Source organism: Chiloscyllium plagiosum, chromosome 16 (genome assembly GCF_004010195.1).
Source record: "Chiloscyllium plagiosum isolate BGI_BamShark_2017 chromosome 16, ASM401019v2, whole genome shotgun sequence".
Classification (NCBI taxonomy): domain Eukaryota; kingdom Metazoa; phylum Chordata; class Chondrichthyes; order Orectolobiformes; family Hemiscylliidae; genus Chiloscyllium; species Chiloscyllium plagiosum.
Window position 1 is genome coordinate 23,568,397 of NC_057725.1, and position 25,393 is coordinate 23,593,789.

General features: G+C 39.5%; 2 protein-coding genes across 7 annotated transcripts in view; one reads left to right on the forward strand and one right to left on the reverse strand.

The window, feature by feature from the left end:
• Positions 1 to 7,773, reverse strand: part of immp1l (inner mitochondrial membrane peptidase subunit 1) — a 166,796-nt gene extending 159,023 nt beyond the window's left edge. For 4 of the 5 annotated variants that reach the window (XM_043705554.1, XM_043705550.1, XM_043705552.1 and 1 more), the window contains exon 1: positions 7,701 to 7,773. The gene's annotated coding sequence lies outside the window, so the exon portion shown is untranslated. The remainder of the gene's footprint in view (positions 1 to 7,700) is intronic. The other variant, XM_043705556.1, reaches the window with a different exon arrangement.
• Positions 7,774 to 7,942: 169 nt separating this feature from the next.
• elp4 (elongator acetyltransferase complex subunit 4) overlaps positions 7,943 to 25,393 on the forward strand; it is a 274,712-nt gene continuing 257,261 nt past the window's right edge. For both annotated transcript variants that reach the window (XM_043705557.1, XM_043705558.1), the window contains exons 1-2: positions 7,943 to 8,092; positions 14,541 to 14,576. In XM_043705557.1, the coding sequence (XP_043561492.1) occupies positions 7,963 to 8,092; positions 14,541 to 14,576 (166 nt within the window). In that variant the 5' untranslated portion in view covers positions 7,943 to 7,962. The remainder of the gene's footprint in view (positions 8,093 to 14,540; positions 14,577 to 25,393) is intronic.

A 25,393-nucleotide genomic window follows, 5' to 3' on the forward strand; every position in this document is an offset into this window, starting at 1 on the left:
TCGAGCGGTTCCCTGAGCAGATTGTCAAAGCCATTTGGCAGAATGCCTCATCGCCAGAACTTTCCAACAAGCACCAAGACATGGCTTGGCTGGTGGTGAGAAGGGCTCTGCCTGTGAGATCCTTTATGCACGCCCGGACTCTCAGCCACACCGCACACTGCCCTCGAAGTGGCTGCGGTAGGGGACTAGACTGTCACACACCTCCTTCTGGAATGTGCCTACCCAGAAGGAGTGTGGGGGGGGAAACGAGACTGTCACACACCTCCTTCCGGAATGTGTCTATGCAGAAGAATTCTGGAGAGGAATGCAGTGGCATTTGTCGAGGTTCGTCCCGGGCAGCGCCATGACGTGGGACTCTGTGCTCTATTCCCCGGGACGCATACCAAGACAAACATCAACTGTGCCTGGAGGATCATCAACTCGGTGAAGGACGCTCTCTGGGCGCTCCGAAACCTGTTGATCTTCCAGCTGAAGGAGTTGACCCCGACTGAGTGTTGCAGACTGGCACATTCCAAGGTCCTAGACTATGTGTTGAGGGATGCGCTGAAGCTTGGGGCAGCTGCCGCCAAGGCGCGGTGGGGGAAGACCACCGTGTAACATCTGCCTGCCTAAGAAGAAAGGGGGCCCATGCAGTCATTTGGGCTCCGCTGACGCCTCAGCTAAATATATAGATATATGATTGATAAATGTACAGACCTGTATATCCAAATGATAAATTCTGATCTCTGTGTGCAAATGTTTACATATGTATGGCATGACCAACTGTACAGACCATCAAATTATTTTATGAATAAAGTATATTTTTGAAATTAAAAAAACGTTTGATCACACAGCATTGCCCTTTGATGTGAAGGGCACTGCTTGTCAAGGCTACTCAGGTGTTTCCTTTCTTCCTGGTGGTGGAAATTTGAATCAAGATTCGTGCACCTTGTGTCTTTCACTGTGTCTCACACCTGCATACACACATGGGTGCTGGGGAAAAAATAAGCACTACCGCAGTTAGGAGGTAGAGTGGGGGTAAAAAAAGAAAGAAAAAAAAGAAAAACAAACAGAAGATTCAGGGGTTCTGTTCACTCTCACAGCCGACACTGAACTAACTAGGTCAGTGTCTTGTATTATGCACGTGTAAATAAAAGGTAACTTGATGACAGGATAGCAGGTTTTGTGGAGTTATTTTACCTACCTCCTTCAGAATTAAGTTATGAGTGGGAAGGCTTACGGTCAATCTTCTTCTACTGCAAATAATTGATGCCCCTAATTGCCTAATTAATAACCACTGTTATTAACTTAGCTGCAGACTGGGCTGTTGCCATGTGGAATAAGTTAAAAATCACACATCACTAGGTTATAGTCAAACAGGTTTATTTAGAAGCACTAGCTTTCAGTGCGCTGCTATTTCATCAGGTAGCTGTGGAGCAGGATCATAAGACACAGAATTTATAGCAAAAGATCAAAGTGTTATGCAACTGATTTGATATATTGAACAAACCTAGATTCCTGTTGAGTCTTTCATCTTTTAGAATGGGTTGCAGGTTTCAATTCACTAATACGTAAATCCCAGAACTTCTTTCAAATCACATTCCCAAGATAACTTAAGGTTTTTCCAAAAAGGTGACATCTCAGCTCAGACAATGCATGAAAGGTGTGAGGTTAGAGTCTGTATGTATTCCAATCCTGAGTCAGGCTGGTTCTATTTCCAAAGTAGGAATTTATAAAATGTCACACGGATTGACTGCCTGTAGATTTTGCGCTTTTGGAACAAAATAGAATGTATCTGCAAATACAATTCTGCAAATGCAAATTCACCTTGCAGATGTATATATGTATATGTGTGTGTGCATGCATGTGTGGGAAAGAGTATGTGTGGTTGGGATGGGAGGAGACAGAGTGTGAGTGTGTGCGTGTGAGTGTGCGTGCTTGGTAGAGTGTGCACCTGGGTGTGACAGAGTATAAGCCTGTGAGAGGGTGTACGTGTGGGTGAAAGTATGTGGAGTGTACGTGTGTGCATGAGAGACAGCAGGTGTATGAGAGGGTCTGCATTAGAGTGTGAGCACGTAAGAGTTAATGTATATGCGTGCTTGTGTATGAGTGTGTGTATAGTGTAGTGGGTTCACCTGTAATGTGACATATACCCAAGGTCCTGGTTAAGGCCACCCTCATGGGTACCGAAGTTGGCTATCGGCCTCTGCTCGGCAACTCAATACTATGTGGAATGCAAAACAATTAATACCATGTGGCCAATTTCCCTAGTGTTCATGGTCCCTTAACAAAGGCATTCAGTGCCCCAATAGTTGGGACTGAATTCAATGAGGAAGGGGCAGCCTGCTGAGAGCCATGTCCCTGCCCTTTCTGTTAATTCTTCCAACATTCCTCTCCCAATAGTCTCCACCAAGCCAATTACTCTGACATTATGTAACTGTAGCCTGGATGGCTCTGCAATCCTGAGTGCCAGTTATTCAAGCAGCAGCCACAGGTCCACGGTGGCACTGTTAAGCTAAAGAGCTGTAGTCTATAATTGGAAATAGCCATCAGTCAGCAAGTTTTGCTCCCCTCGGGTATTGATTTCCTGGGGAAATACCAATCACTGGCCTCTCAGCTACCTGACTGGCTCATGGTTCAATACAACTGTCTGAACAGAAGCAGTATGGGTCTTTTGCTGGCTCTTCAGTCAGTATACTTGACCTTTGACACATAAGATTTTACTCTGCATGTGGAAACAACTCCTCATATTAGACCAATGAAAATATCCTTTTCTATTATTACTTCTTTGATGAAGTAAGAATGAGACTTGAGAAAGGTAATGCTGTAAAAGTTTTATATAAGGACTTTCAAAGGTCATTTGATAAAGTACCAAACTTATTTAGAAATTAGAAGACATAATTACACAATTGTAGCACAATAGCAGTAAGGCAAATATGAAATTAGCTAAGTTGTAGGAGCTTAATGTGCAGTGAGGTCTCCAAGGGATCATTGGCTGATTTTATTATATTTAATTGTACTCTCTTTACAAACTCAGAACAATGTTGAAGTTTGTAAAGCATATCTACATTGTAAATAACAAATGGGACTGTATCAGATCTCAGGATGATTTGAGGAGAAAGTGAGGTCTGCAGATGCTGCAGATCAGAGCTGAAAATGTGTTGCTGGAAAAGCGCAGCAGGTCAGGCAGCATCCAAGGAACAGGAGAATCGACATTTCGGGCATAAGAAGGGCTTATGCCCGAAACGTCGATTCTCCTGTTCCCTGGATGCTGCCTGACCTGCTGCGCTTTTCCAGCAACACATTTTCAGCTCAGGATGATTTGATCAAATAGATAGATACATTGCAGAGGCTATTTAATGCAGATAAGTGTAACATGCCTCAGGGAAAGCTAGAATGGAAAGGGGAAGAAATTATCTTAATTAGGATTTGAAATGCCCTACCTGAAAGACTGGATTGGAACTTTCTAAGGCAATTGGGGTTGCAGTTGAAGAAAGCTAATTTGCAGCATGTGAAACAAAATATTAAAAACTGCACATAAATAACAAACACTGATATTCACATAATAAATTCAAATCTGTTACAAATATCATACTCCCATGACATAAAAATGTATTAGTAAACAAAAATTGTTTGTGATTTTTGAGATTTGTAGCTCAGGTTGTAAGTTTACTCACTGAGCTGCTAGGCTTGTTCTCAGATGTTTCATCACCGTGCTAGGTAACGTCATCAGCGAGCGTTCATTGAAGCACTGGCGTTCTGTCCCGGTTTCTATTTAAGTGTCTTGGCCTGTTAAGATGGGTGATATCTCTTCTGGTTCTTTTCTTTTCAGAGGTTGATAAATAGGGTCCGAATCTGAAACTCCATCAATAGACATATCAATTTGAACCCCATTTAGCAACCAGTGAAAAAAAAACTGAAAAATGATATCACCCACTTTTATAGACCAAGACATATAAATAGAAAGTGGGACAGAACACCAGCACTTCAACGGAGGCTCGCTAATGATTTGCCTTGCGTGGTGACGAAAAGTCTGAGAACAAATCTACCAGCTCAGTGAGCAAACTTACAAAACGAACAAGAACTGTGTTGACCTCAATGGAAGAAGAAATTGATGAGCACATCAAACAAGCCACTGATGCACTATCTGTAGTTTGAGAAACTCAAGAAGCGGAATTTCACCTCATTGTTTTTAAATATAATTTAAATGCTCAGTCTGTACACTGGACTATTTTCAGCAAGTTTACATTATGTGTTCTTTTAATAATAAATCTAAACATTAAAATAAATTAACATATTGAGAAAAAGCTACTTTGATTAATCAAACTCAATGTACATACAATGTGGCTTTACATACCTAATTCTTAACATGTCCGTATGAGCTTACAACTATTTGCAATCTCTCTCAGACAATTTGATCAGTTTAATCATGCTTGGAATATAGTTTGCGCATCGTTTATGCAATCAGTGCAACCCAATTTGAACTCTGATGAAAGGGTACCAACTTGAAGAATTAACTCTGTTTCTTTCTGCATAGATGCTTCTCATCTTGTATTTTGTGTTCTTTATATTTAAAAACACATCCAATTTGCACAAAAACCTTTTACAAGTAATGATGCTTTAATACATTAAAACATCCCAAGGCTCTTCAGAAGAGTGTTATAATGCAAGTCTGGCACTGAACGATATATGGTAGAAAACCAAAAACTTGGTCAAAAGGAAAAAGAGTGTCTTAAAGTATGGATAGGAGGTAAATAGCTTGCAGAACTTAGGGAGAGACCCCAGGTTTACAGCCAGGTAGCTCAAGACTGCCCCTGGTGCAGCAATTAAAATTCCTCCCATCATGTTCATGTGTTCTATGGAATCCTTTGCAAGCAGAAGAGGGCTGACTGTCCAAGTAGTGAAGATACTGAGATCAAAGCCTCCAGTATACGGATGAATTTACTGTCTTCTGCTCAGACGTGCAGTCAGTGCACAGACTGATGAGCATCTGCAACTACTTGAAAGAGATTGGGATCCAGGATAATTTGACACAAGAGTGAAGTTGTATCATTTGGAAGCTGCATCAACCAGTCCTTTGTCCCATTCACTATCAGGGGCTGGGAATATAATTTGAAAGTGCCCACATATGCACTATAAAACGGGAAGAATAGAGTGCAAACATGGGAAAAACACTCCCTCTCCATTGCAGGTAAGAACCTGGTCATCAGCTGCTGTAAAGATTCCTGATGAGGGGCTTTTGCCCGAAACGTTGATTTTCCTGCTCCTCGGATTCTGCCTGACCTGCCGTGCTTTTCCAGCACCACTCTAATCTGGAATCTGATCTCCAACATCTGCAGTCCTCACTTTTGCCTAGCTGTTGAAAATGGTTCAAATTTAACCAATTTTTAACTCACAAAGTGTGGAAATCACCTGAGCTATTTAGTGAGAGATTAAAAAGGGAATTTGAAATCTTGAGATAAAGTGAGGGAAAAACATTCACAACATTTTATCCACCTAGCCACATTTAGGCATAGTTGTGGACATCCACATTATGCAAACACAAAGTGTCATGATGTTGTTTGGCTCTTCCTGTCCTCAGTGTTGCAATGGATAGGTCTGGTCACATTGTTGCGGAATGCTCCAAGAAATTCAACAGTGGCATACACCTGCCCTCTGTGGAGAAATTTATACATAAAAACCATCAATCACAATTGAGAGGTAGTCAGCTTCTAAAACCCGAGAGTCTAGATTAGAGTGGTGCTGGAAAAGCACAGCAGGTCAGGCAGCATCCGAGGATCAGGAAAATCAACGTTTCGGGCAAAAGACCTTCATCAGGAATGGAGGCAGGGAGCCCCCGGGTGGAGATATAAATGGGGTGGGGGGCTGGGGAGAAGGTGGCAAGGAGTACAATGGGTGGATGGGGGTGGGGATGGAGGTGATAGGTCAGAGGGAAGGGTGGAGTGGATAGGGAAGGGAGATTGGCAGGGTAGGACAGGTCATGAGTATGGTGCTGAGCTCATTTATCTCTCCACCCTGGAGGCTCCCTGCCTCCATTACTGATGAAGGGCTTTTGCCCCAAACATTGATTTTCCTGCTCCTCTGATGCTGCCTGACCTGCTGTGCTTTTCCAGCATCACTCTAACCTAGACTCTGGTTTCCAGCATCTGCAGTCGTCACTTTTGCCTAGTTGGTTCTAAACCCTAGAGTTTGAACATGATAAGAAGATGGAGGTCCTGTTGATGGTTTCACCAAGCAGACTACCAAAGTCAGCTGGGTGAGTGCTTTGTTACCAGCAAGCAGCAAGACATGGCTTGCTTCATGATGAGAAAGGTATATCTTGGTATGTTTTTTTCCAAATGCCTGAATCCTTCATTACTAACATCCCGAGGGCTACCATTAACCAAACACTGTACTGGGCAATCCATGTATACAGCAATGCACACTGGCAGCAGACAGTACCATCTACAAGATGTACTGCAGCAAATCAACAAGGCTCTTTTGATAGCACCTCACAAACCAATGACTTGTACTATCTAGAAGCAAAAGGGCAGGAAGTGCATGGAAACACACCATTGCAAGTTTGCCTTCAAGCCATACATCATTCTGACTTCGAACGATGTTGTCATTCCTTCACTTGTTCCCAAACTCCCTTACTAATAGTTTTGTAGGTATACCTACAAACCAAGGATACAGTAGTTCAAAAAAGCAGCTCACCACAACCTTCTCAAGGACGATTGTGGATGGGCAATAAATGCTGGCCTAGCCAACAATGCCGACACACCACGAAAAAGTAGAAAAATAGCAAGCACTGTCCATGAGAATAGTATTCCCACATAGGTGGAACATCACACAGACATGAGAAAAGCAAATGATAATAACTTGAACTCTTGAGAGATTATAGATGAATGAAGGCAGAACTGACAAGAATAAATAATCATTTTGTTCATAACAATTTCTTTTCTAGAATGGGCAAACTGGTTAACTTGTCACAGTAAATGATAATATGCAAACATTTTTTAGAAAAGGGGTTTGTTTGTAGAAATGCATTTTAAGTACACTGGACATTATGACTTGACATATTTTTGTGACCTCTGTCGCTTTCTGTTTTGACGAGAGAGCCCACACACGAATCAACTCAGTATTGAATGTTGGTTAAGCCATGTGATACCTTAGTGACAACAGGGTCAAACGAGGTGATAACTGTAAAAAAGCAGGCTACAGTCCATGGAGGGGTCAAAATCTTTGGGCGGTAATCAAAAAGAATAATGCAGAAGCAGCCATTGCAAATGATCTACTGGCAATGAAATGGAATCAAGTCATTATTTTTAACTCTCAGAAATAAAACCTGAAATTGCTGGAGAAACTCAGCAGGTCTGACAGCATCTGTGGAGTGCAAACAGAGTTAACGTTTGGAGTCCAGTGACCCTTCTTCAGAAGTTCATTATTTTTAATTGTCGATAGTCATACATGACATAGATCCACTTTCCACTAGATCTCACTCCTATTTCTCTCTTTCAAGTCCTCCACAACACACTGTGGGATTTGTAGTTCCAACGCAGAACTCCTAACAGCAATTCCAACAAGGCGCATGCGCATTTGATCAAATACCCTCCAGTGACAGTTGGTTACGGTTTGACAGCTTTGAATCTCCGGTGCCATTAAATGTCTAACTCATTTAAATCAAGGACATTGGCAATAGTAACAACGGCTTCTAAAATAAGTAAAGTTCAAATCTGTACCTTTTCTTCTCAAACTGAAGATTAACACAAGGCTTTCACAACGTCAACCGTGCGTGCTCTCAAAGACCCGCTGGTACGGAAGGTAAGGGGATAAGCCAATCACAAATAAGCTATTATGCGTCCCTGACGTCGACGGTTAGAAACAGTAGCGCTGGTTGGATAGCCCTTCCTAGGACGCTGTTGATTGGTGTTGCCGACCACGCCTATCAGCCACGCCGCTGCCTTTTACCCAAAGTGCAACGCGAACAACAGCCATACGAAGATGGCATCTTGCAGTGGCACGAGTTTTCAACGGAAGGTGCGGAGCCAACGGGTGCCTGGGACTCGGCCATCACTGCGGAATGGGCAGCTACTACTTTCTACTGGGGTACCGTCTCTAGACTATATTATAGGTCAGTGAGCCCGGTTCCTATTCAACTGAAGACGCAAATAGAGGGTGTCTGTAATTCAAGACTCCGCCTCCCCACCCCACGTAACTGACACCTGATTGACAAAGGGACAGATCGGGCAAGGGATACTCAGCTGATCATAATTTTTCCTTGTTTCGCCCAGGGGGTTGTCTATCTGGAGTGCAGGGGATACTTTCCAAATCTGCAGACGAAGTATTATGAACTATGAGGAGGATATTGTGGAACTTCAAAAAAGCATTGACAAGTTGGTGGACTGGCTAAATTGGTGGGGGTGAGGTTCAATGCAGAGAAGTATGATTGATTGGAAGGACACTGAAAAAACAACAAAAGGGTGCAATTCTTCAGATGCTGCAGGAGCAGAGGGTCCTGGATGCAAGCATGTACATTCCTGATGAAGGATTTTTGCCTGAAATGTCAATTCTCCTCAGATGCTGCCTTACCTGCTATGTTTTTCCAGCACCACACTCTTGACTCTGATCTCCAGCATCTGCAGTCCTCATTTCCTCCTGTATGTATGTGCAGAGCATTCAAAGTGGTAGAACAGGTGTAGAGAACACTAAGTAAAGCAGGATGTTTTTGGCTTTATCAGGACCATAGAGTACAAATGTAGGGAGGTGATGTTGAGCTTGTACAACCCACTTGTTGATCTTAGGTTATAAGAATGATGCAAAGGTATTGAAATGAATGCAGAATTGATTTCCCAGAATGGTTCCAGGTTTGAGAAACTTCCAACCTCTTCAATCTAATTTTATAGTTGAACTGTTGTCCCTGGAGGGAAGGTTGAGTGGTGACCTGGAATGTCAACCTGATTGAGGTTTTCAAAACCTTGTGCAAAGTATGCTGATATGAAATTGTTCCTGCTTGTACAAGAGACAAGAAAAAGGAGTCATGAATTTAAGTAATATGCAAACAAAGCACGGGTGGTCTGAGGGACAACCTTGTTACACACAGTTTGGGTATAGAATGCATTGCCTAGAAATGTGGTGGAGGCAGGTTCAGTTGAGGCATTAAAGAAGTTGTTAGAATCAGACAGCACAGAAATGGATGCTTTGGTCCAACTTGTCCATGCTGAGCAGATATCATAAATAAATCTAGTCCCATCTGCCAGCATTTAGTCCATATCCCACTCAACCCTTCTTATTCATACACTTATCCAAATGGCTTTTAATTGTTGTAATTGTACCAGCCTCCTCCACTTCCTCTGGCAGCGCATTCCATACACTCTCAACCCTCTGTGGATAAGTTGCCCCTTAGGTCGCTTTTATATCTTTCCCCTCACCTTAAACTTATGCTCTCTACTTTTGGACTTTCCCAACACCAGTGAAAAGACCTTGTCTATCTACGTTATCCGTGCCCCTCATGATTTTATAAACCTCTAAGGTCACCTCTTAACTTATGCTCCAGGCAAAATGGTCAAAGTTTATTCAGCCTCTCCCGAACAGCTCAAGCCCTCCAACCTTGACAACATCCTTGTAAATCTTTCCTGAACCCTTTCAAGTTTCACAACATCCTTGCTATAACAGGGAGACTAGAATAGCACACAGTATTCCAAAAGTACACTAATGTATTTTCCAGCTGCAATATGACCTCCCTACTCCTACACTAAATACACTGACTAATAAAGGCAAACATACCAAACACATTCTTCACTATGCTGTCAACCTTGGACTCTACTTTCAAGGAACTATGAACCTGCACTCCTAGGTCTTTGCTCAGCAATACTGCCCAGGACATTACCATTAAGTGTATAAGTCCTGCCCTGATTTGCCTTTCCAAAATGTAGCACCTCACATTTACCTAAATGAAACTTCATCTGCTAGTCCTCAGCTCATTGGCCCATCTGATCACAATCCTGTTGTACTGAGTTACCCTTCTTTGTTGTGCACTACACCTTCAATTTTGATGGCATCTGCAAACTTACTAACCATACATCCTGTGTTCATATTCAAATCATTTATATAAATGATGAAAAGCAGTGGATCCAGCACAGATCCTTGTGGCAAACTGCTGGTCACAGGCTTCCAGTCTGAAAAGCAACTCTGCACCACCAACCTCTGTCTTATACTATTGAGCTAGTTCTGTGTCCATATACCTGGTTCTCCCTGTATTCCATATGATTTTAACCTTGCTAACCAGTCTATGGCTGTCCTTTTTTTTCGGGATAGTAATGGTGTGCAGGGACTTTCATTTGCTCAGTTTGTGGAATGTGGGTGTCATTGGGTAGCTGGCATTTATTACCTATCCTAGTTGCCTTTGAAGGTGGTAATGAGCTGCTGCCTTGAATCACTGCAGTCCACCTGCTATGAGTTGACCCACAATGCCATTAAGGTGGGAATTCCAGGATTTTGACCCAGCGACAGTGAAGGAATGCCAATATGTTTCCAAATCAGGATGGTGAGTGGCTTGGTGGTGATGTTCCCATAAATCTGCTGCCCTTGTCCTTTCTGGATGGTCATGGGTTTGGAAGGTGCTGTCTGAGTATCTTTGGTGAACTTCTGCAGTGCATCGTGTTGATAGTACACACTGCTATTGAACATCAATGGAGGAGGGTGTGGATGCAGTGGCAATCAAATGGGCAGTTTTGTTCTGGATGTTGTCAAGCATCTTCGGTGTTGTTGAGGCTGCACTCGTCCAGGCAAATGCAAAGTATTCTATCACACTCCTGACTTTCGGAAGTCAGGAGGTGAGTTACTCACTGTAGTATTCCTAGCCTCTAACCTATTCTTGTGGCCACTGCATTATGTGGTGAGCCCAATTGAGTTTCTGATCAATGATAACTCCCGGGTTATTGATAGTGGGCGATTGAGTGAATTGAATTTATTGTCATGTGTACCGAGGCACAGGGAAAAGCTTTGTCTTGCGAGCAATACAGGCAGATCAGAGTTAAGTAACATAGATAAGTAAATAATAGGTAAACTGTGGCAAAGACAAAAACACAGGTACAGGCAAATGTTAAGAGTTTGTGTCCATTCAGTATTCTAACAACAATCGGATAGAAACTGTTTTGAAACTGGCTGGTGCGTGTGTTCAGGCTTCTATACTTTCTCCCCGATGGTAAAGGTTGTAGAAAAACATTGCCAGGGTGGGGTGGATCTTTGAGAATGCTGGCGGCCTTTCCTTGACAGCGGGCCTGGTATGGTGTGGTGTAAACGGTTAAAAATTATGTCCCAATACATGTGTGAATCTAACCGGAATGGAGGTGTTGCTTAGTCCCGTGTGAATCTTATTACACACCTCCCCGTGTGAATCTTCTTATCTGTATGTAACCAGAATGGAATGTGTTTTTTAGCCTTGCTCTGCTGTTCACATGAATGTTTATATCTGGAAAAGAGTATATCAGCTGGAAAAGTCTCCAGTTCGGTGAGTCTGCTCCGGGGTTACGTTTAACCGCCGAGCGTGGGTTGTTGGCAACCGCTCTACGAGAACTGACGGCTCCCAGTTCCGGTAACATGTAGAGTGAGTATAAGCCAGACCCGTTGTAAGTATGAGACCTGGTTGTGGCGACGCTGCGGGGAATAAAATGCTCATATTCTAGCAGACTCGCCTCTTGGTCGTTTGTTCTGTGTCAGACTACTCTCCTACGAACCTGACCTTGAGAATTTTTTAAAACATATGGTAACACCATTGAATGTCAAAGGGTGGTGGTTAGGCTGTCTCTTGGGAGATTAGCCGAAGATAATTGAGCAGGGTGCAGGTGCAGTGGGCTGAAGGGTCACTGGACTCAACTGTAACTCTTTCTCTCTACAGGTGCTGCAAGATCTGAGTTACTACAGCACCTTTTATTCTTGTTGCAGATTTTCACTATCAAGTTCTTTTATATTTAATTGGCCTCTTTCTGCACTGTAATAATTCTGAGATTCTGTGAAGACTTGAAGTTCAGTGGAATTTTTCACAGTATGGCTACAGCATAGAAGGAGGCTATTTGGACCATCGTGTCTATTCTGATTGAACAATTTACTTAGTCATTTCTGGCCTTCTCCCAGTAAGTTTGTACACAGATTTTGTTGATTTTCCAAGAATCTCTTAGACTGCAATTGAACTTGCCTCCATCACACACAGGTAGTGCATTCCAGACCATAACCATTTGCTATGTGAATGTTTCTTTATATTAAAAACCAAAAGAGTTGTAGATGTTGTAAATGAGAAACAAATGGAAATTGCTGGAAGAGCTCAGCAGGTTTCGCTCGACTGAAACATTAATTCTGATTTCTCTTCCCAGATGCTGACAGACCTGGGTTTTTATATTGTTTTTCAACATGTTTTTAAATCTACAAACACTTGCACGTTATAGCTTCATGGGTGGGAACAGTTTCACCCTACCTATTGTCCAGACTCTTGTGATTTTGAATACCTCCATCAAATCTCCTCCTAATGGCATTTTCTCCAAGGAAACCATTTTTTCTTTCTTCAATCTTCGTATGTTCTCTATCCCTGGAAACATTTGTGATTTTGTTTTTTCTTTTCGCTCCACCTTCTCCGATATTTTCTAGTAAGTGTAGTGCCCAAAACTGAATGCAGCACTCCAGCTGAAGTTCACTGTGTCCTGTACAAGGTCCCTGCCTTCGATAAATTTTATAATATCTATTTTATTACCTGTTTATGTCGAAGAAACATAACCCAAAATATTGCAGTTATATTTGTTATTTGCTGGCTTGCTCTATTCAAATGTTTTCAGCCTTTTGATTTGGGTAATGATTTTGTTAATGCTGCATGATTATTCCAAATTCGAGAATAGCTGTTTTTGTCTGTACTTAAGATGTATGCAGTTCATTGTGAACATAGATTTTTAATATCTCAAAAAAATTCTTCAGTTAATAGAGGGTACATTGATATCAAACTTTTAAGTGTTTTATTTGAGGTCACAAGAACTGGATTATATCGATGTCACTTTCTATTAATCAAACTCCAGTAACCACTTAAATTGTACAATTTGTTTAGGACTGATTTTGGTTTATGGCTTTTGAATGGAGTTTGACCTGAGCAGATACCTATGCCCAGTAGAGAATTACTAAGTCGTAATGCAGTATGTATGGTGACTTTTCAAAATTGGGTCAATCTTTGAATAAAGTTTAGAAGTAATGCTGTTACTGGAATCAAAATCTTTATCATAACAGTGCTTTGTATTTTCAAGACTGGGAATTAAAACTATAGATGTAACCCTTCTGACTCTTGCACAACCTTGTTTCCTTTATGTGAAATTTCAAGTTTGGAATTGGAGGGAGCGTTCCACCATGCTCTAGTAGTTTGCAGATTTGTTTAGACACTTGAAAATAGCCTAATCCAAAGTTTGAGTTCTATAATTTTGAGGAGGAAAAGGGCTTCTGTAAATATCATAACTGCCCAATTAGTATCCCTTTTATGAATGCAAAAAAGCTTTTTAGGGAATTGTGAATAGAATAGCCTCCCTATCCAAGTTCGAAAGATTGGTTTGGCGTTTCAATCATTTTTTGGTTTTCTAATCATTTTTTTAAATTGTATAATGGCCTCTTTTTAGTTGCCTGTAAACTCGTGCAACTGGTGTAGCAATCATAAATAGATTTGTTGGGTTTGCTAACCAGTGGCTCGCAATCCTTTTTTTGTATGTTAACTAGGCTTTTGACCAACGTGAGTTAATCTGAGTCTGGCAATTTAACTACTGCCAGCTGCACAAACTTTAGCCTTTGGGAGAACTAGCACAGTATTAGAGAAAATACCAAAGGAGTTTATTATTGTCCACAGGTCTTGATGACCTCTATGCATCTCCTCAAACATGCAAATTGGGAATGTGCCAGATACTGAAAGTAAAGTCAGTAAATCATTCACTCTCTCAGGTTATTTGTTGGATTAGACCCAGTGTCAAAATGTTCTGTATGGAATCCCAATGTTTAAGTGAGAAAATGTATAGCATGTTAAACATTCTTACTTGAGTGTACTTTTTCAAAAGAAAAAGCAACTTTCATTTTCTGTAGCACCTTTTGTGATTAGAAGACATTGCAAAGGGCTTGAGAGCCTTTTATGGCATTTCCTTTTAAATGGAGTCACAGTTGTAATGTAGACAAACATTTGTCACCAGCAAGGTTCCACAAACAGCAAAGGATCACCCAAAATTTCTTTTCTATTTCAAACAAAAATGTCGTGCAGGACCCCATGGTGAATATCCTTGCTCTTCTTTGGAATAGCTTGTGGATTAGCCAATATCTATTAGCATTGTAGTGGAATAGATGCTCTGTGGGATTGAGGCTTATGCTGATTTCTTTCTTTTATCATGTGAGTGGTTTTATGTTGCTAACTTGTCTTTATAATTTTATCTTTATGATAAATGGTACAATATTCAGTTTTTGTTCATAACTTGTAACTTTTCATGTAAAACTATTTCTGAATAATTCTTCATTTTAAAACCTTCTGTATTATTGAGGACACTGAAATTTTTATAATGTTAATTTCTTTTTAGGAGGAGGCCTGGCAGTTGGAACTCTTCTTCTTATTGGTAAGTAATCTATTACATTTTTAGCAGCTCACCATCTCTGAGAGTCGGAGTTTAAACAAAATATTGAACTATTACTAATACAGTCTGATAATCATGTAGTGCAACTTATTAAATCTTGTAATGCAACAACAACTTGCAATTGCGTTGGGCTTTTAAAGTAGCAAACTGTACAGAGGAGCTTCACAGAAGCAATATCAAAAAGAATTGACACTGGGGCAAATGACCATGATAGCTGTTCGATGAAAGAATTAGATTTCAATGAATATGTTAATGGTGCAAGAGAGATAGAGAAACTTAAGGGAATCCCTGAACTTGGGCCTAGGCATTATAAGGTGCACACACATCATGACGTAGTTGGAGTTGGTGGAATTTTGATGGATGGCAGTGCTGAATAAGCGAGTGTTTTTGAATAACTTGTGTATACACTTACTGTGTTAGACTGACTAATCATTTATCACTAAAAAACAAAAAAAAAACTGCAGATGTTTTAAATGTGAGGGGAAAAAAATAAAAATTTAGCAGATTTGGTAACGTCTGTAGAGAGAAATCAGTTAACGTTTCGGGTCGAGTGACCCTTCCTCAGAACTGATGGTAGCTAGGAAAATCTGTTTATATGCAGAAAATAGGGTGTGGGGAAGGGGTACAGAGTAAACAGTAGGTGGGGATAGAGCCCAAAGAGAGAGAAGAGTAGTTAGGCAAACAAAGGAGTAGATAACAATCTGGCTGGGAGGGTGAAAAGCTATTAATGGCTAGCTAACACTGGATGCTGTGTAATAGCAAACCATGTGTTAATAAGTGAGACTGCAGATGCTGGACAGTCAGAATTGAAAAGTGTGGGCTTATGCCTGAAATGTCAATTCTCTTGCTCCTTGGGTGCTGCCTGACCTGCTGTGCTTTTTCCAGCGCTAGACTTTTTGACAAGTGATAACCAGGCAAAGTTGTTGGGTTTGGGCTAAGGATACAGGAGATATCAAACCCTAAAGTTATTGAACTCTTCTTCAATTCAGTATTCATTGGTTTGCTTTCCTTATGCATAAAATTGTCCTTTTGGAATTGGAAAAACTCTCCAATTTGATATCTTAGCAGTGCTTGAAAGTATGTCTTTTGAACTATAATCAGAGTCAAAATGTAGAAAAATGTGATGACCAGTTTATCCCCAACAAGGTGCTCTCTTTCCCCCCCCCCCCCCCCCCCCAAAGAAATAATGACCCCAAAATATATTTATTTTTGGTGAGAGATATAATAGAGTTTAGTAACAAGAATGATCTCATCCTTGATTTTACTTTTGAGCAAAAATAAAACTGAATTTTTAAAAATACTAATTCTGCATGAATAAATCTTATTTTCCACTTTTGTTTTTTGAAAATGAAAATAACAAATGATTTGTTAACAGACTTTGAGGAGCAAATCTGTGGGTTAATTATAAGAATTCTTAGTCTCTGACCTTTCAATGGGTGCAGTAATTAAATGGCCATATATCAGCCAAATGTCTGAATGTTGTTCCGATGTCTTTATATGAACATGAACTGCTTCAGTGTCTAGTCAGGGAAAGGTACTACTGAACATTATGCAGACTGAAGTAGATATTCCCAATTCTGATCTTATAGTGGAGGGCAGGTCTTTGAAGCAGCTAAAGAGGGTTAGGCTGAGATCACTACCCACTGAGACTATAGGCTCTTGTCAGAGTGTGGTGCTGGAAAAGCTCTGCAGGTCAGGCAGCATCTGAGGAGCAGGCGAATCAATGTTTTGGGCATAAGCCCTTAATCAGGAATGCTCATGCTCAAAATGTCGATTTTGTTGTTTTTTTTCTCTGCTCCTCGGATGCTGTCTGACCTGCAGTGCTTTTCCAGCACCACACACTGAACTCTGAACTCTAGCATCTGCAGTCCTCACTTTCTCTTGTAGGTTCTTGTCATGCAGTGAAAGTGACCTTAACTCTGAGCTAAGAAGTATTGGTTCAAGTCACACCTTGTCTTGTTGTGTAATACCATCTCTGAATAGTTGATTTTAAAATTATTCACCCACAGAAACTAACTCTTGTGGTGCAGAGTTGGTGCTCCTCCCCCCAACCAGGAGGCTGTAGGATCAAGTCTCAACTGGTTCAGCGGTGTGCAACATCCTCGTCTACTACAGAAACTCCTACAGTGATGAATGGAGATAATTAACCTCCAACAACTGCAGCAAATCATCCTTTCTGCGACTTCAACCAGTGGAGAGTTTTCCTGCTGATTCAGAGTTTAGTTTTGCTTTGGCTCTTTGGCAGACTAGGTCAAATGCTGTCTTGATATTCAGGGCAGTCATTCTCACCCTTGGGTTCAAAGTTATGATTGGTCCAAGAGCTGAGTGGCCCTGCCAGAGTCCAAACTTAAATATATCTCAACACCAGGTTCTAGTGCAACAGATTTATTTGGAAGTATTAGCTTTTGGAGTGCTGCTCCTTCCTCAGTTAGCAAGTGGGGGCAGGATCAAAGGACTCAATTTATAGCAAAAGATCATAGTGTCAAGCAACTGATGTGATTTATTGAATAAACCTAGATTGCTGTTAAGTCTGTCATCTTTTTGAATGGGTTGCAGGTTTTGATTAATTAATATGTATATGCCAAATTTCTTTCAAATCACATTCCTGAGGTAACTTAAGGCTTTATTTTTTTTTTTTAAAAGTGACATCTCAGCTCAGACAATGCATTAACGGTGTAAGGTTAGAGTCTGTCTGCATTCTACTCTTGAGTCCAAACTGAGCAACAGTGAGTAGATTACAGAATCTCTCTCTCTTGAGAGCACTAGGTGATTGTTCCATCAATTGTTGATTATCTGAGACTAATAGAAAGGTGATTGGACAGGTTAGATTTGGCCCGTTTTCAGATTTATACTGTATGTAAAAACAGTTCTCCACATTACCTGGGTAATGCCAGTGTTGTAGCTGTACTAGAACAGCTTAGCTGGAGGTGGAAAAGATCCTGGAACTCAAATCTTCAATGCTATTGATGGAAAGTTGTCAGGGCCTGTAGTCTTTGCAGTATCCAGTGTTTTCAGTCATTTTATAATGTTGTGTAGGGTGCATCGAATTGGTTGAAAACTGGAATTTGAACTGCAGACATCGGTGGAGAGGTGAAGGTGGATCATACACTCAACACCTCAGGCTGAAGATGGATGACGATGCTTCAGCCTTATCTGTCTCCCTGTGCTGGGCGCTCTCATCATTGGAAGGATGTTTGTGGAATCTATTCCTATTGGTTGTTTAAGCGTCCATCACTTTTCACAATTGGATGTAGCAAGATCTGGTCCATTGGTTGTGGGGTTGCTTAGTTTTGCTTATTGCATGCTGATTCTGCTACTTGGCTTCAGGTGCTGTAGTGTTGTAGATTTGCTAGGCTAATTCCTCACGTTTTGGTATGTCTAACACTGTTGATGTGCCCACTAGTGCTCCTCATATAGTGGGTGACGTATCTCTCTTGACAGAAAGTTGGCTGGCAGGCAGAAAACATTGTGCGCATAAATAAGTCTCTGAATGCCAGGATGTGACAAGTGGAATGCAACGTAGTATATGTTAGGGCTTCAATTTCTTTCACAGATTACACGAAGTTAAGTCGGAAAGTATGTTATGAAGAAGAGCTGAGTTGCAGGTAGAGGTTGAATGAGCAGGCAAAAATCTGGCAGATAAAGTAATAATGTGGGGAAAATGTGAAATTCTTTGCTTTGGCAGAAAGAATGAAAAAGCAATGTATTAAGTGGAGAATGACTGTAGGATTTGAGATGCAGAGGGATTTAAGTATTCTAATGCATGTATAGCATAATCAAACTGGCTAATGAGATGCTATCCTTTATGAAGTAGTTGAACAAAGAAGTAAAGAGTACGTTGAATTATATAGTATGGTGATAATTCATCTGCAACATTAATTTTGTTTTTCTTAATTAAGGATATAAATGCATTGGAGACAATGTAGAGGAGGTTTACTAGATCAACATTTGGAATGAGTGAATTATCTAATAAGAATGGATTGGACAGGCTGGGCATATTTTGACTAGAATTTAGAGTGAGGGGTGTCTCGATTGTAATGTACTAAAACCTAAATGGCCTTAACAAGGTGGACATGGAAAGGATGTTTCCTCTTCTGGGTCAGTCCAGAACTAGGGGTACTGTTTAGATTTGGGAATCGGCCTTTTAGTGCAGATGAGAAGTTTTGATGGTTGGAATTTTGGAATTCTCTGCATCAGAAAACAGTGGAGGAAGGGTCATTAAATGTTTAAGGTAAAGCTGAATGGATTCTTGTTAGACAAGGGGATCAAAAGTTATCAGGGGTAGATGGGGAAATTGAAACACAAAGATCAACCTTGACCTTATTAAATAACAGCTGACTTCAAAGGCCAAATAGTCTAATACTGCACCTGTTTCATACAGTTCTTTAACTGAATGGTTTTGGTAGGTTGGGGAAAATTCTGGGCCATGAGTTCAGATTGTGGTTGAATACAATTCTGCTGCTGATGGCTGAAAGTATCTCGAATGCTTAGGTTTTGAGTTGCTAGGTCTGATAGAGATCTATCCTATTAGCACAGTGGCAGAGCCACACCACCCAGTGAAGGATATCTCTCTGCGAGTACTATGTTGTGTGAATTTTTATTTTACAAATAGCGAATCTAGCATTTGAGCTTGCCTCTGATGAATCTCTTTTGCAAATCAATATATTACTCCTTATTGTCTCAGCACACTACAGGAGTCAGAACCAAGTAGTCTTCATGTGAAAATGATTAGTACAATTGTTCCCTGATTTCTAAGGTATACTAACATAATTTAGATTCCTTGTTGAATATTTTAACATTCCAAGTTCTCTTGTTAACTCCATATGTGCACTTGTTATACTGAATTTATAGCTTGCTAGTGGTTGTGCTGTTACACCTGCTAGCAGAACAGTATTGTTGATTGATGTATGAACAAGCAGTATATTACAATTAGCACTTAGAAGAAATTACTGCAACTATCTTCTAAAGTCACCTTATTAATCTGAAAATATCTGAAGATATTTGGTTTTTATCATAAGAGAATAGATCCCTTCCTCACTGTTTTGCTATCCGTTACTTCATACTGAACCTTTGCTTCAACTGACCCAAAACACTGACCCTTCAACTTTGTATTAGGGATTGGCTAGCTAAGCAGCCAGGCAAATCTGCAACCACCACTATCTTAAGGCTTGAGCAGCTAACGTGCCGCAATTTCTTGCTAGTTTCCATGAAAGAGCCAACATATTATCTTTGAATGTTACTAGAATGCACAAGCAACACTTTAATCTAAAGCTGATGTTGAACATGTACTCCTGAAAGATGCTTATACTTTTCAGAGAGCTTGTGTATTGTATGGATTTAAATTGTTTTGAACTGAATTTTACTTGAAACAGACTGTTAAGAGGTAGAATTCCATGGAACTGAGGGCAAATTACTGACATGATTGGGAAATATGTTGAATGGTAGGCAAAAGAAAGTAGGGATAACAGGTACTCCAAAATGCCATTGTGATTAGTGTCCACAAAAATCTGTTTGGGCCTCTATCATTCATAATTAATGACTTGGGCACTACTTTCTATGCCATTGTCCAAATTTGCTGATGACTCCAAGTTAGGCAGCATTATAGACAGTAGAAATGATAGCATAAAGTTAAAAGGGATATTGATAGGCTAGATGAAAACCATAGTAAACTGTGGCAGATGGATTTCAGTGTAAGCAAGTATAAGGTTATCCATTTTGGGTAGAAAAGGATAGATCAGAGTGTTTTCCAGATAATATGAAATTAAATAGTTTATGTCCAAAGAGACTTAGGAGTTCAAATGCACAGATCTTTAATATGCCAAGAATAAGTGCAGGAAATTATCGAGAAGGCTAATGGAATGCTGGCCCATGTATTTAGAGGACTGGAGTATAATGATGCAGAAGTAAAACCTTGATTAGACCCTACTTTGAATACTGTGAGCAGAGCTAGGGACCACATCTTAAGAGGGATGTATTGGCTTTGAAGGAAGTACAAGAGTGATATGAATTTCAGGGGTTATGGTATGAGGAGATGCTTGTATTGATCTAGACTTTAGAAGATTAAGGTGTGACCTGATCAAAGTCTTCAAGATATCCACAGGAAAAGACAAGGTTGACTACAGGCACGGTTTAAAAATTAGCACTGGACTGTTCAGGATAGATGTTCAGAAGCACTTCTACACATTAGGCTGGGAGAGGGTTGGAATGCTCTTCACAAATGGCAGCTGGTGCTGAATCAGTTGTTAGTTTTAAATGAGGCTATTGCTTCAATAGCAAAGGTGTTGAGGGGGTATAGGCCAAAGTCGGGTAGATGGAGTTAGCCCATAGATCAGACATTATCTCATTTAATCATGAAACTTTCTTGAATGGCCTGCTGCTTTTTCAATGTTCCTATGCAACCAGTTGATGTAGTTGTACAAAATTCCCCTCAATCAGCAGTGAAATATCTCAATATTATTTTGCCCAACAAACTTCCCTCATCTGTTGTTCAGTGATGGCAGCTGTTTCTTTTAAGTTGCTGTTATGTCTTTTCTATATACTGTATCTATGACTTTAATTCCTAGGTTAATATTCATCATCTTTTGAAATACTTCAGTTGATTCTGCATCTGTAGTCTACTAAACAATGCATTTCATTTTCTCATGGGCTTTAACTTTTTTTATGTGGATGGACTTCTGACTGCATTCAGATTTTAATATTAAATACCATATTCTGGAAGGAACAATTATCTCAATTTAAATACTGTTCAAAGAACTCCTACCTTTAAGGTTCACTATGCTCTGTGCTGCTTAATTATAAATCCCAAATTTATTCAATATAGTTGAATAATGAAGTTTTCTCAGTGTATATTAGTTGGGCATTTGCAATTGATCTGCTCCTTACTGTATGTTCAGAACGTTTTAAGCTAATTTAAATAGACAAGAGCAGCAGGCAGATCAGGGTTGAAGGAGTGACTCCTTTTTCTATGTCTAACTGTTAACATTTGGTAATTGTTTGTCTAGGCACTTTTAGTTTCTGTTTTATTTATTGTGATTTTGGTGTTTAAAAATGTTTTGTAGCTTTCATATTCTGAAGCAAGATTTTGTTAGTGTGCCAGCTGGAAAAAATTATTTGAGGAATGGAATATAAACTTATAGTGATAGTATAATCTAAAAATTCTTTTGTGCCTGCGAATTATTCACAACTAAAGGCACCATAGATTTTTTCCACATGGATGTCAATTATTTTCAATGCTTTTTTAAACACATTTACTCCACGGATGAATCATCTTGGTTTTGAATGTTTGGAAACACGCCTGGTAGATCAGCCATTGCTTTAAGTGATTATTCACTGCAATGCAGTGTTTTAATTCCACTGCAGTGAAGTTTCGCATCATTGGCACATTTTTAAAATTGCTCAGCCATTAATTAAATAAAAAGTATGCTATTTCATGAAATTAGCTGGAAAAAAACAGACATTCGGTTTATGTAAGTGAAATAGTCACTTGTGTTCACTGCTCACCCAAAGTCATGGGTCATGGGATGATAAAATCCAGTTTTGAAATGTTTGAACTCCTAATGTGCAGTTATTGGCTGTTGTTCTATTTATCTTTTGAATATACAGTGTCAGTGGGACAGTATGCTCTACACTCTCCTAATCGGATGTGCAGTTATACAGTTCTCCCTTTGCTCAGGTACTTGCTCCACTAGTATAACTGTGGACAGATGCTTGGTGGTAAGCTGCATACCCATGTTAATAACTGCAACAACAAATGCCCTATCCATTATAGCAATTTGTTTTTAATTGTATTGAAAAAGCCAGTGTTGGTCTATCTTTGTCCTAATGATAAACTGTGTTGCAAGGCTCAAGACAGTGGAACAGGATAATGTTACAGGCGACAAAATAGGACCTTAAATTTTTTTTTGTTTACGCAAGTTGAGAATCAAGACAAAATGAGCTCATAGTTTACCTTCTCTTTTTTTTAAACCATGTATGAACCACCTCCTCACCCTGCCTAAAAGAGGTTCTAAAATTGATTTATTTTCACTTTAAAGGTTAATCTGAAATATTGCCATGTGCCAGGTTACCCGGTTCTGTGAATTAATGTAAATATTAACCATGGACATCTTCCAACATTCCTCATATTTTTCTAAACTTGGCATGTTGTTATACTGCCCTCTTGTAAGCTCAGGTGCATTGAGGAAGGTCACACAATACAACGCTCACCTTTTTCACGAAAGATTGCACTTCAGTAAGTAAACTTCCTCTTCAATCAATTCCACCATTCCTCAAATTAGTTTAGTTGGAGAAAATTATTGTGCTTAACCTTCCAAATGCATTAGCTGGTTAATTTAATCTTGTAATAGTGAATTTGAAGGTTATTAAACTATTAGTTTGCTTCAGTACTAAAATTCTCCTGAGATGCCTATAGGGAGTTCAGTATATTCATTGCTATAATGGATCTAGAATGTAGCATTTTAAGAACTACATATGCTTATACATATTAATTTTGTCTGTGTAACTTTGCAATGCAATTTTCAGTTTTATGCTTAAAAATCAATTGTTGCTTAATTTAAGTGTTACACATCCAACCAAAAGTAACATTATTTTCAGAGCTACATTATAACTACTTTTTGTCTGTTTTGCTTTCTGCAACTCATATACTACCTGAATTCTAGGTGAAATTGTCCTAATAAAGTTTCTGCACATATGCCAAAGAACTTGTGATGTACCAATTGAAATGGTACATATGCTTGCATTGATCATTAAATGAGTGAAATTCGTGGACAACATAGTGTAGCACGAGAGAGATCGCTGACCTGATATTTAAAGAAGCATTTTTTTTCTGTTTCACAAACATGTGCAATAACATTGTAATTAGAATTGCCTGCTCTCCCTTCACTTACTGCTTTAAATCTTACATTTACAGGTGATTTTCAGCAGCACAGTTGCACTTAATTAAGAATGCCTCTAGAGAACTGAAGAGGTTTAATAACTTTTGTTAACAGCTACCAGCAAATTCAGATTAAAAAAATCTTTGTACATCAAAATTTAATGACTAATGTAATATTTATTTTTTGAGGTTGGAATAATCTCATGCATTTTATTATTTGGTGATTTTCAAATGGAGCAAAATGCCTGAGATAGAAGTGACTATCTCAGTTCGTTCGGATGGCCATTAAAATACCTTCTGTTCTTTTGATTCATTCTTGTATTAACACAAAGCTATTTTTTCAAGTTTTAAGACATGAGCTGAACAAATGCTTAAATGAATATATTGTAAAATACTTTGTAAATCCATTCTCTCTTTAGATTGTGGGGGTTTGGACTAAAAGGAGGTGAAATAAACCTTACTGCATTTGGTAACTTCAGCACACCTATATGTTTGTGCAAATAAACATTTCAGGATGTTGTCAATTTGTCTTTGCTTTCATTGACTTTTAATTCTCTAGAAAATTACATGTTTGCCGCTACACTGAAACTGGATAAATTTATCTTTGTAGTTTGTGCATATTTAAACTAGTGATCAAGATATATGCAAGGAATGAAGTAAAGATGAGGTTTGATCCTTGCACCCCTCTTCCACTCAAGTTCTTGCATTTTGTGATGGTTAATTGGATGCATAGAACCCCATGAGACAACTGCTGAAACTTAGATTTTTGCATTTACCAAATTCCTGTTCAATATTCACAGGCTCCTGCTGGAAGTATGCATGTGTGAGTATTGTTAAGGCTAGGTATTGCTCTCCCACAATTGAATACTCTTGCATCACGCTGCCCACGCTCACATCTGAATGATGGCTTCTGTGAGATGTGGTGCTCTAAGAACAGTAAATGAAGAGAACCCACACCAAAAAGGAAGGGGAAAACTTAAGGAAAAATAAGTTACACCACTTGTCAAATAATTTAAATCAGTCTGAACTTAGAATAGCAGCTATACATGTAGAACTGTTTTGCACAATAATGCAGTTATCAAGACATGGATGCTCTGAGCATGACAGTTTTAAAATGTTGTGATAGTCATTGATACTAACTGCAAGGTTGCAATGAATCCAAACTGGAATAACAAATTAAAAGCTGTTTGTTCAGTTGTGCCATTACTGATAAGCAATTACTCTTGGCTAAAGGTAAGGTCAGGACTGTTTATGCCATCAAAGTTCTTTGTTTTTGATCTCCAGTTTACCAAGTGTGAAATCTAATGTATCTTCAACACTACTCATCTCTACGGTCTTTCCTAATGGATTATTCAAAAGTTGTTGAATTTTTTTTATACAAAAGATTTTTTTTTCCCTAATGTGGAAGAAGGATTGAGTCTGTTACATTTATAATGAATAATGACTGATGTAGGAAAGGGCACGGTGAACTTAAATTCTTGATGAGGTAAATTTAAGAACCTTTTGGGATCTTTTACTCCAAAAGATTCTTTTTCATTCAAAAAAAAAGTTAAGATTAACATCTAACATTAGATAATCTGAATTTATTTCTATTGCTTTTCAACCTGACTTAAATGCTTTGTTATATCTTGTCGACCATTAGAGAAGTGTGTGTATGGTGTTGGTGAGGTGAGAAAAAACATATTAAAATCACTGAACTGACATTGGATTTTTGTTTCCTGGTCTGAAGTGGCTGTTCAATGGCTCCAGTCAAGTTGCAGGACATTGACAACAATAACCTAATTTTGTGTTTTCTCTATATAGAAACATTTCTGAAATCTTTAGAAGGCAATGGACAATTAGTGGCCACTCAATCTCGAGTGGAATGAAAAAAGTGTTGCTGACAGATTGATATAGTGAATTTTGATTGCAACAAAATAGGTGCTCA